We start from the raw sequence: 11,608 nt of genomic DNA, 5'->3' as shown, positions 1-11,608 counted from the left end.
AAAACGTCATAGTATAGTAAGTCATAAAAACGTGAAAAAACGTCATAGTATAGTATGGCATTAAAACGTGAAAAAACGTCATTGTATAGTAAGGCATAAAAACGTGAAAAAACGTCATAGTACATTAAGGCACAAAACATGAAAAAACATGATAGTATAGTAAGGCATAAAAACATGAAAAAACGTCATAGTATAGTAAGTCATAAAAACGTGAAAAAACGTCATAGTATAGTAAGTCATAAAAACGTGAAAAAACGTCATAGTATAGTATGGCATTAAAACGTGAAAAAACGTCATTGTATAGTAAGGCATAAAAACGTGAAAAAACGTCATAGTACATTAAGGCACAAAACATGAAAAAACATGATAGTATAGTAAGGCATAAAAACATGAAAAAACGTCATAGTATAGTAAGTCATAAAAACGTGAAAAAACGTCATAGTATAGTAAGGCATAAAAACATGAAAAAACGTCATAGTATAGTAAGTCATAAAAACAGGAAAAAACGTCATGCTATAGTAGGGCATAATAATTAGAAAAAATGTCATAGTATAGTAAGGCATAAAAATATCACACTAGAGTAAGGTACAAAAATGTAAAAAAAACATCATAGTATTGATGAGTTAATGTAGCCAATATACGTATATGTGGCTGCAGACGTCCATCAAACAGTGAAAAAAAATTGTGTATTTTCCAGTTTCCCTGCTGACAACAGTAACCACCATGGTGCTGAGCCTCTGTACCAGAACAGCAGGGTGACAGTTTACTGCAGCAGCTCTTCAGATGAGACCGACAGCATCCGGAAGCCTCCTCCTTATCGTGTGGAGAGGGAGCAGAGGAATGACCGACAGCCCCAAACTCCTGCTCACGAGATGGTGGAGTCCCAGTATGAAACTGGTTACACCACCGGAGACACTGGCAATGAGCTGGACCATAACCAAACAGATTATCTTTACAGGTGAGCCACAACTCTGCTGCCAGTTAAATAGAGAACAAAAAAACATAAAGACAGATATACGGGCACAAAATACAAGTGAAGTCAGGTTTCCCTAAACTGTTTAATGCTAAAAATTGGGCTAATAACAATACTTGAGTTTAGTTACAGTATTCCAACTAGAAGACTTATATTCCATATTTGTATTCTCTGTTGCTCCTTCAGTGGCTTTTCCTCTGTTAATTAATTGAATACCATTTTTATTATATACATTTTTGTAGTTTTAGGTAGCAACATGCAAAATTGTCTTCACATTAATATCCCACCCCAGGCTGTACCCAGAGATAACTTCAGATGAGCAGCGCCAGAAGTACAAGAAGGAGTTTGACGCTGATCTGGCCCGCTATAAGAGCCTCTGTGCCGACATGGATGACATCAGTGACCAGATGCACAAGCTGAGCCGAGAACTGGACATGTTGCACGAGGGCTCCATGAAGTACCAGGTAGAGAACAACAGGAGGGAGGAGTGCACAGTGGAAAAATACAGTCATATCTGTGCCGTTTACCATACCCAAACGCTGAAACATTGACTAGTGAAGATGAACCAAGCCAGAGTTCCCTCGATTTTATGTATCAGTCATGTATTTATTCATCTATTGTTTGTGTGTTTTTTTTTCATTAGGATTAAAGATGATCCTGATTATGTATTTTTGTGCAACATTCTGTTGTTTATGACATAACATCAGCACAATGAAGTGATAGGATTTGTATTTCCATTCTCAGGGAGTGGCAGAGGAGTACAACCGACTGAAAGACCTTAAAAGGGTGAGTGCACTGAGATCTGTGCTGATAACATAATGTGAAATTAACAAAATAGTTTGAAATTTTTAGGAGCAGGCTTATTTACTTTCTTGCTATGATTTAGCTGAGAGGATTGATACCACTCTCATGCCTGCAAGATAAATCTGAAGTGAAAAAGCATGTTTCTCAAACTACTGCTGATAATGTTGGATAGTTTAATATCTGCTTTCTTAAATTTCTCTTTCTTCTAGGCGCCAGAATATCAAGCAAAGAAGAAGCAGAGCAAAGACCTTCGGCAAAAGCTTTTCCACATCAAACGTTTGGTAAAAATCTTTGACCAAGGTCTTTGTTAGTGTGTCTCAGTGACGAGGATTTTTCCTACATTTTCTTCCTTTGCTGTTTGAATTGTAACAGTTCGGCCCATAGTAACATGGCCCTCGTACTGGTGTCACAATCACTGAACCTCAGCTCTCGAATAAAGACAGTGACTGACTTTGCTCTGTGTGGCTGTAATTTAAACAGCTCAACAACTGGCACTGTTGTTGCACCTTGTGTAAGATTTTCCTTTGTTACTTCCCATGTCAGATTTAATGTTTGATTCTTGAATATTACTACTGAATGTCAGTTTTTATATGGAGATAATAGCATGAATGCAGATGAAGACAATACAAAATGTAAATAAAGTAACAATTAAAACTCTTCATTCTTTTTCACTTTTTTGTATAAATGCTATAACATGAATACACTTATACATTTATGTTACATGTTGCAGTGTTTATTTGGCATTCTTCATACAGATGTAATTACAACACTTTTTCAAGTAGTTTGAAAAAAAAAAAAAAAAAAAAAAAAACCCCACGTCATCCTTTGTTTTTTTTTTTTTTTTTTTTTTTTAATAACGTTGCCATACACATGAAATTTTAAAAACTTAAGAACTCAGTAACACAAAGATAGGAAAACATTAACAGTATATTTATCTTTTTTTCTCTATGACATGGTGGAGTGAGGTCTTGCCTAAAAGAAGAACATCCCAATAACTTTCAAAAGGCCCGATGGCAGATCAAGAAGCAGAGTTAAATCCTTTGATTTTGTTGTTTTTATCAATAAAGGCTGAAAGATGTCATAGCTAGAGCTGATATCTTTTTAGACTACCTAAAATACTTATGATTTTGTAAACTCGCCACTTGAAATACCCGTGTGAGGTAAATCCTGGTGGACCAGCAAAACAGGGCCCGTCTTCTTTTAACTTGTCACAGACTGATATTTTGGCATTGAATATCCTCCAAGTGCATCCTCATTCATCATCACAACATTGTCTCACATCACTCAGTAACAGGAGAGACTCACTCAGATGCTCAGAGATGAGAGCATGAACATCTCTACATTGTATCTGCTGTAATGGCATGAAGATGATGCTTCTTTTTTGACATCTGAACAAATGACAGAGGTATTTTTTCATGTAAATACATATAGAAAAAAAAAAACATTTAGGAGCTAACAGACAAAGCAATACTTTAAATGAATCTTGAATTACATAATGTAAAAGAAGGAAACAGTCTCAACTTAGCAGAGATTCAAAACAACATTTGAACATGCAAAAAGACAAAGTTGGCTGCAATATATATACACTTCAATACATTTTTCAAGGGATCATTACCTCCAGAAACAGCGCTGGTTGACTGGTAGTGTTGGTTATAAACTCTGATCACCAACGATTTGTTGAAATGTTTATCGTACTGGAACCCAAGTTAAGTTTACGTATATGTCAGCCTGCCGTTTCTCAATAATAATAATTAAAAAAAAAAAAAAAAAAAAAAAGTCGACCCAAGCAATGTTAAATAGCTGAATTCACCATATTCAGTCAGTCAAACTCATATTCAAAACACAGGTGAAAACCACTTTGGGGATATTTTTTTTTTAAAAAGATACAAGACAAATGTTTGTGATGTTTGTAAGACTCACTTCATATTTCAAATGTGTCCCAAATTCATACTGAATAACAAGGCAGTTGTCAAAAAGAAGGCGGTTTCTGGTGAACGACATTTACAGAGGTTTGTGTTTAGGAAATATCAGACTAAAGCATTCTGATGTCTAGTGAGGTATTAGTCCGTTCTCATGTAAGTGTTGCTTCTTGTTTTCAAATCTTCTCGGAACAGTGAGCCCTGTGAATGAATTTAAATGCATTGTTCACTTGATGGTCAAACAGTCACAAGAGTCCGTTCATCTCCTTCTCTCTGCTTTGTGTTCTAATTATTCTACTTAAAAATCATCGGATGATGACGTGATAGACTTTGGTGAGTTTTCCTTGGTTTTTCTTTATTTCTCTTCCTTGGCTTCCTCCTCATGTGTTGAGGTAAGAGAGCGGTGAATTCAGATTTCCTCACTGTGTCTTGTGTTCAGTTCACAGTGCAACCACAGCTTTCTGCAGCTTTAGACTGTTCAGTTATATTCATGATTGTAATGTTATCAGTCAGAAGGTCACAGTATCACAAATGGTGAGTCATGGAAAATGAGCCCAGTGTGGGAAAAATTCCTCCTCTGACTTTCAGTGGCGGGACAGTTTTGTCCTGTAGATGTATTTGTAGCAGGGTGCTGCTGCCCTCTACATGGAACTGCGGTGTCTTTAGTCACTATGGCATGTGGGTGGTGACATGACTGGCTGTGGTGGCCATATCGGAGCCCAGCATGAAGAGCTGGTCTCTGGCCTCAGACCTGGCACCAGAACGACTGTGCTGGCAACAAGACAGATCCAGCCTGGCACCAGCTCCTCTCTCTTCTCTGGAGGCCTGCGTGGAGACAGAGGGCTCGTTTCATGGGGGGGGGGGGGGGGATAGAGCGGTTACAGTACAGTACGTATGACGGCCAGCTGGCACTGCAGTTTGATAACCACACAGATGGATAGTGATGAGTCAGGAGGTTTCCTGTGGGTCCTTGTCGTCACTAATCCCAGACGGAGACCTCATCCGTCGGGGGGGTGGGGGCTACTGTCCTGGGACATACGGCCAGCTGATTGAGCTTCCGGAGAGCTGCATGTCACGGATCAGCGTCTCGATGGGTGTCTTTCCTACCAGGCGCATGAAAAAGAGCTGAGAGATGAGGTTGGCGGGAACAGCGCGCAAGGCAGGGAGGCGCAGGAGCAGGCGGCCGAAGCGCTGAGGCTGACTTGGATACTGCATCCTCTCGTACTCTGTCAGAGCCACCTGAGCCTTCTCCTGCAGAGACTCCACGTGGACTGGGTCTGTTAGACCACAGGCGTCTGAAAGGGAGGGAGGAGGAGGTAGTTACTTAATAGTGTGGGCAGGTTACATAAAGAGTCGTGATGAGCCGAGAGGAAGGTTGAATTCCCAGCAAAAATTCTGATAAAATGCCCCTGAGGATAACACATAAAAATATAGTGCATCAACATATGCATGCACTCGGAAAAACACATTATTTAAACCCTACAAACCCCAAACACAACTTTAAACTATAACTTTAAACTATTACCAGGTCATTTAGCTAAAAAGAAAAAAAAAACATCTGAAAGCTTTAAGAGGTGGCACTCACAATGAGTAATTTCTTTGAGGTAGCCACTTATACAAGACTTAAGTTAAAAAATGCACAGTGCTGCATAATGATCAATGACACTAATGGCACTAATGATACGGCACATAAAACATTACTGCATTTGCATTAATGAGCCAGGAGATGGTGCCATAGTAGGTAAATTCCCAGATCAACGTAGCCAACTTCACTGCAGTCACTCAGCCCAGTCACTCTCAGAGGCAAGTTATGAAGTTTTCAAGTTTAAGACCTGCAGCATTTTCCCCAGTTATTTTAACTGCTGTTGTTCTGTGATGTGCTGTTAGACTCTTACTTCTTGTGTGGTCAATTCTTATTTATCTTTTATGGGGGAACCCCAACAATTTGTCACATGAGGATCAGTTTATTAGTCCCACTCAGCCTGTTTTCTGTAGCTGTGGAAGGTCATGCTCTTTGAGACGTGTAACAGAAAGCCTGCAACACTAAATCACTGGAGGAACCTTTTAAAAGTGGCTGCCTGAGGTGGTTCTTTAGTTCACTGTGTTGCAATAAAAGCAGATCATACAGATGAGCAAAGGCAATCACCTGGTGAGAACAGTGCGATGGCCTTGAGACAGCTGTACTCAGCCGAGTCCACCTGCAGCCTGGTCAGCTTGTCCACCTGGTCCTGGAACACCCTCACCTGGTCCATGAAGGAAACCACTCGCTCGGCAGACATGGGCGATGAGTGGAAGCCGGCCGCGGCCAGCAAGGGAGCCATGTGGAGCGGCAGAGCCGACTGGGCCGCATTGAGGATGAACAGCTCACTCCAGCTCAGCCTCAGCAGGGCAACCTGTGGATTTGTTAGCGTGTTAATCAGATACCCCATACATTGTTGTCATCCATTTTTAATGTTTATTGCATTCATTGTACATTTATATTTGATGTAAATATGATTCTTCTGCCCTTTCTTGTCTCTTTCTGTCCTATATTTATGAAAACAAGGGAAAAACTATGAAATTTAAGGTACTGACCTGGTCTGAAACAGGCAGCTCAGGGAAATAAGGGATGTTTCTGGCCCACTCCACAGTACTGAAGAGAAGCCGGGCTGCCAGTTCACAGATATTATCAATGCCCATGGCATTATCTGGACCAGCCTGTTGGTTGTACTGGTGCCCATACCGACTGCTGGGGTAAGGCTCTGCTCGCAGCAGCTGAGAAATTAGCTCTGACACCGGCTGACCTCCACCACTTCCTCCATTGTTGTTGTTATAAAATTCACCACCTCCAAGGCCGCTGGCGCCACCTATGGGCGTGATGGAGGGGCTGAGGCTCGGCTGAGGTGGGATCCGACCGCGTTGAACTGCTGTAGTTTGGTTGGGGGACATTGGGGAGGAGAGGAGAGGAGAGGAGAGGAGAGGAGAAAATAATGAAGGACAAGGGGGGGAGGGAAGGAGGGGATTTGGAGATGAAAAGGGAGAGGAAAAAAAGTTAAAACTGAGTCCATCCAGTTGTGCACGTCAGATTATGGGCAGACAGGTTTGACCCGATACGGAAACTATTCATCAAGATTAAAATGGAGGCACAACTGAGCACAGACTGATTCCTCAAACAAAAGCGTGAAGGTGAGGAGAAATATTCTCGTGCTCGTGAGGCTAGATGAAGGTCATCTGCAGACATAAAACAAAGACTTTGAGGCACGAATTTACTTTCCATTAAAATTTTAAACCACTGCAATATTAATTCTGGAGGAGAATTACAAAATGCTATTGCAGTCACCTTAGCATATACTCATCTTTATACAGACAGAACCACACTGTGAGACTAAGAACATCTCTTAGCATAGAGAAAGTACCATAGCCGTGACAGACAGCATTACTGCCAAAACTGAGAAAGCAGGGCAGCCCGCTGAAGAGAGACTCATTCATTTGGGGATATGAATTCATGTGGTAAGCATCGGTCCCCTGCTTAAGTGCCCTTGAGCAAGACACTGAATCCAGAGGCAGAGGAATCATGCTCTGCAGCTGACCTTGACATCTGACCTCCCTGTGGAAGGAAAGGAATTTCTCTGTAGGGAGCCATAATGTGTCTCATTAGCATGCTTTATGATCTGTGAGTGTGGGGGGGAACCACAACTCAGAGACACGAGATCACAAACCTCCAAACTACATCTAACTAAAAAACATGAAAAAGTAAAATCCATTTTCTCTAATCTGTATCCTTATGCATGGTATTAGTTCGTCTTCGTATTCGTCTCTCTGGTTATCTTTCAGCAGGATATTGAATGATGCGTCGCCTCTGCTCCACCACTTAAGGTGAAATCCCCATATTGGATTCTTCTTGATCGAGCCAACAAGTCAGAGGGTTTCTGCTTTAGCTTCAACCAGAGGCTTAAGGCTCTGGGACGCAGGTGTCTTAGCACTGTATCCCTCTCACTCACTCTTACGCAGGCACTAGATTAAGCCACTTAGTACATGGCATTGAGCTGACACGCATGGTTAGCTTAGCCATGATAGGGCCTAGACACCCATGTGTGGCCTTTTCCCTGCTCTTTGGAGTTCGTGGAGCAGAGGCGGAAAGATAATGACTTAACTTTAATTGAACTATAATTAATTTTTTCTTCCTTTTCTAAGAGCAGCTGATGGGAGTCAGGAGGGGACACTCTGGCGCTCTTCACTGAACTAAATATCCATTATTTTCTTTTTTTCATATCACTTCAACTGCAGTATTTTCAATATCGCACAATCGCAGCATCTCTCGCAATTTACAAAGGATCGGAATGGATGAAGGATTTATGGATCAGGATAGACAGATACCTTCTTTGCGCATGCCAACACGGAAGCACTTCTTCAGGCGACAGTACTGGCACTGGTTCCTGTGGTGCTGGTCAATCTGACACTCTCTGTTAGACCTGAGAACACAAACAAATGATGACGGCAACTAAAGAGGATTCAAGATTTATGGAAGGATTCCTCCATAAAACTCTTGAGTTTTAGCAACTTCTGCACAAATGCAACAACAGTGTTATTTCCTGCAGGTGTCAGGCTGTCGGCTATCACCTGCTTTCACTTCGACAATTGGTTTCCTGGTTTTGATTCAGTTTTCAATGAGGAAATCGCAACGATCCAAACCATGTAGTAACTGGTGCCGCTTTAAGGCTCCTTAAATTGTGAGAAAGGGAAGTTGCTGCAGCGATTAACATGATTTGACACAAATTAAGTGTCTACAGCCTGATACTGACACTCGTTGAAATGATTGGCCAATTAATTGATTAGTCGAACAGAAAAATAGTTGCCAATTATTGCGATATGTAATTGATTGTCCCATTTTTCAAGCAAAAATTTGAAGCATTCTCTCGTTCCAGCTTCACAAATGTAAGGATTTGCTGCTTTCCTCTGTCATGCACTATAACTGTATGAATATCTGTCGAATATCTGTGATGGAAGATCTTTGGGTTTTGGATTTCTGGCCAGACAAAACAAGCATTTTGAAGACGTCACATTGGACTTAGAGAAACTGTGACGGGCAGTGTTCATGGACATTTGACATTTCATGGACTAGATGATTAATCAGTTGACTGTAAAAAAAATAATCTGTGGATTAGTTGTAGCAGCCCTAAAACTGTAATAAAAAAAAACTGTAGTATGTAGAAGTTTACATACTAAATATGACAGTTCAGCTCTCTGTAGGCTAATGAATGACAACCGAAATCTTCGTTTAACTCTAAAAAAAAAAATGGATGTAGGTATGTCTGCATCATATCTTTCATTCATTCTACTATGAATGTTATGTTAGTGGTTCTGTGTATGACATGCTTCACAGACGTTAGTGGTGAAGTGAATGAAGTAAGGTTGCAGCTATTATTTTTTACTTTTGATTCATCAACAGTGAAAAACAAATGTCCATCACAGCTTATTGGAGCTGAAGGTGACACATTCAATGCACTTGCTTTATGTGACATAGACCAGAATGCAAGATATTCAGTTTACTATCATACAGGACAAAGAAAAACAGAAAATCTTCACATTTAAGAGGCTGAAACCAGATGATTGGAATTTTTGCTTGAAAATTGATTATCATAATAAGTTTTGGCAATCAACTAACTGATTAATCGACTAATTGTTGCAGATCTATTGCAAGGATGCATAACTTTCTGCTACTGCAACTGTAGCAGCTTTACACAAAGACATTTTGATGCATCTCAATCATGAGTTTGTTGAAATATCATCGGTCATCAGTTTTGGAAAGACAACATCAGATGGAAATCTGACACTCCAGCGCATTCATATCTGTTTAACGTCACCTATCGATGTGTGTCGCTGCAGCTCACACATCTCCACACCGTACGATACCAGTTTTCACCACGCTGTTTATATTTCTCAGGCTATCAATGTTCAAAATACATTACCCACAATGCTCCACTCACCTGCAAGTGTAGCTGAGGTTGCGTCTGACGCTCCTCTTGAAGAAGCTCTTGCAGCCCTCGCAGGTGAACACGCCGTAATGTTTCCCGCTGGACTTGTCCCCGCACACCACGCAGTCCACCACGCACGCCTTGTCTTCGTCTCCGGCTTCCATGTCGCTGCCCCCCGCCTGGGGAGAGCCGTCCTCCTCCTCCCCCCTCAGGTAGCTCTTGTCCCCTAAACCGTTGGTGCCCCCATTGGGATCTCCCCAGCCCCCACTCACCATGGCCATCGCTTGGTTACCGAACCACCGCAGAGGAAAATGGGACAGGCAGCCAAGATTTCTGGTTGCTGTCAAGGTAACATAAATATCAAAAGTCCTGAATGTGTGTTTCCCTTCACCTGGAGAGAATCAGTATCTCCCGCGTGCCTGTGCTCTCATTAGTTAATTAAGTCTCTTGATTATTTTAGAGCAAATAAGTGATGAAAAAAAAACTGTCCTCAGGGTGAACAAGCAGATGTCAATGAGAAAAAAAATAGGCTATTACATTGAGGAGGAGGGTGTTTGGCAGAAAAAAACAAGAGCAGTTCAGTCTCCTCCCACTCCACTATGACCTGGAAACAGTCTTCACTGTGGCAACTTTTAGTTTTGCATGCTTGTGGATTTCAATGCCCCCTCCCTCCCCCCTCTTATCTTTTTCTTCTTCTTCCCTTATTCCACTCGTAGCCACTGTGTGTTGTGTTTTGTCCCTTTTCTTTGGACCAGTTCCTGAGATGGTTGAAGAGAAGCCTGCTCCAGCGCTGCCCGGTCGAACGCTTTCAGCCAAGGAACCTTTCACAGGAAACAATGAGTCAAACATACGGTGCACATTCTTCAAAAAAAAAAAGAAAAGAGAGAGCAAAAGGCATTTGCAAGCAAATGACACGAGGTGAAAATCTTCTACGGCACAGCTCCACACAATCTTGTTTCACTCTCACACCCCCAGCTCTGTCTCTGTAGCAACAGTAATGGCTGAAAAAGGACCTCAGTGTAGCTCGCCTTAGCACATGCCTGGAGAGGCTTTGACCACCCCTCTTAAAGTACCCCTTACACTGAATTTGTCTTTGCTCACACCGGTTATTCCACATATAAGGCAGCTGTCTAGCTAAATATCCACCTCTTAATCCTTCTAGAAATGATGCCAAGCTTACCTCAGAGCAAACATGAACATGCTGTGTCTATGGCTTCCCTCACTGGAAAATAAATCCTTCTCTCGCTCTAGATCTTCCTTCCATCCAGCGAGGCAGAGAGCGCAGACACAGCTCTCCTATTCTGCTGTAATCCTCTCAGCGGCAGCATTGTGACCCACAATGAAGACATTCCAGATCAAGCAAATCAACTTGACGTCCAGACAACAACAAACAACAACAACATCACTTTCGTGTGGTCGTGGGCTTCTTCAAGGCACCGCTTGGTGCAGCAGCGGCGGCGGCAGCGGCAGTAGACGAGGCGACGTGGACTGCCTGTGCTCACTTCCCAAATACACAACACAAGTAGATCCTGAACACAAGGAAGTGCTCTCTCTTCCCTGCTTGTTGTAGCACGAGTGATCGGCTGTGACAGTATCCTCTGTGCTGCTTCCTTTCAGGAAAAAAAAAAAAAAAAAATCAAGGAAAGCAGGAGAGAGCGACCGCCTGTTCAGCCCTCCATAGTTCCTGTGGTCCCTCTCCAGGCACTCATGCAGGCTTCTCCCTCCAGCCTTTTGTCAGTGCTTGCCCACCAAGAACTAATGACTTGCGGCCTAGCCCTGTGTGCTGCTTTTCGTCTCTGTGTGTGTGTGTGTGTGTGTGTGTGAAACCTTTCCCTGTGGCTCAGGCAAAACAGGAGGTGGGGGTGGAAGGGATGGGTGCTCCTCTTCCCCCTCTCTCTCTCTCTCGCTCTCTCTCGCTCTCTCTTTCTCCTTCCAGCTTCAGTACACAAATCAAATTA

The 11,608-nt window shown here is 42.2% G+C and overlaps 2 protein-coding genes across 3 annotated transcripts in view; one reads left to right on the top strand and one right to left on the bottom strand.

Moving 5' to 3' along the window:
* LOC111228955 (occludin-like) overlaps positions 1-2,395 on the top strand; it is a 20,969-nt gene extending 18,574 nt beyond the window's left edge. Inside the window, exons 6-9 of the mRNA XM_022755079.1 lie at positions 698-958; positions 1,266-1,437; positions 1,718-1,759; positions 1,987-2,395. Coding sequence (XP_022610800.1) covers positions 698-958; positions 1,266-1,437; positions 1,718-1,759; positions 1,987-2,088 — 577 coding nt within the window. The 3' untranslated portion in view covers positions 2,089-2,395. The remainder of the gene's footprint in view (positions 1-697; positions 959-1,265; positions 1,438-1,717; positions 1,760-1,986) is intronic.
* A 2,184-nt stretch (positions 2,396-4,579) lies between these two features.
* On the bottom strand, positions 4,580-10,258 carry LOC111228954 (nuclear receptor subfamily 2 group F member 6-like). Of its 2 annotated transcripts, none has more exons than XM_022755077.1 (5): positions 9,663-10,258; positions 8,053-8,147; positions 6,271-6,602; positions 5,843-6,089; positions 4,580-4,991 (listed from the first exon to the last, which is right to left on the bottom strand). In XM_022755077.1, exons 1-5 carry the CDS (start codon positions 9,929-9,931, stop codon positions 4,717-4,719), a joined length of 1,218 nt encoding a protein of 405 aa, XP_022610798.1. In that variant the 5' UTR covers positions 9,932-10,258; the 3' UTR covers positions 4,580-4,716. The 2 variants fall into 2 exon arrangements, with proteins under 2 accessions (XP_022610798.1, XP_022610799.1); XM_022755078.1 differs by having other exon boundaries at positions 6,271-6,599.
* Between the last annotated feature and the right edge of the window lie 1,350 nt (positions 10,259-11,608).

The sequence above is a fragment of the Seriola dumerili genome, unplaced genomic scaffold, assembly GCF_002260705.1.
Source record: "Seriola dumerili isolate Sdu_G_001 unplaced genomic scaffold, Sdu_1.0 BDQW01000226.1, whole genome shotgun sequence".
In the NCBI taxonomy this organism is placed as follows: domain Eukaryota; kingdom Metazoa; phylum Chordata; class Actinopteri; order Carangiformes; family Carangidae; genus Seriola; species Seriola dumerili.
The sequence above is the reverse complement of the archived record's forward strand: the minus strand, read 5'-3'. Positions and strand labels throughout refer to the sequence as shown.

What these genes read in the sequence shown, in the direction of transcription:
- LOC111228954 (XM_022755077.1), bottom strand. Translation starts at nt 9,931, where the DNA reads ATGGCCATGGTGAGTGGGGGCTGGGGAGATCCCAATGGGGGCACCAAC. An exon ending in AACCTCAGCTACACTTGCAG is followed by an intron (nt 8,148 to 9,662) that starts GTGAGTGGAGCA and finishes TTGTGTTCTCAG; the next exon opens with GTCTAACAGAGAGTGTCAGA. An exon ending in TGTTGGCATGCGCAAAGAAG is followed by an intron (nt 6,603 to 8,052) that starts GTATCTGTCTAT and finishes ACCAAACTACAG; the next exon opens with CAGTTCAACGCGGTCGGATC.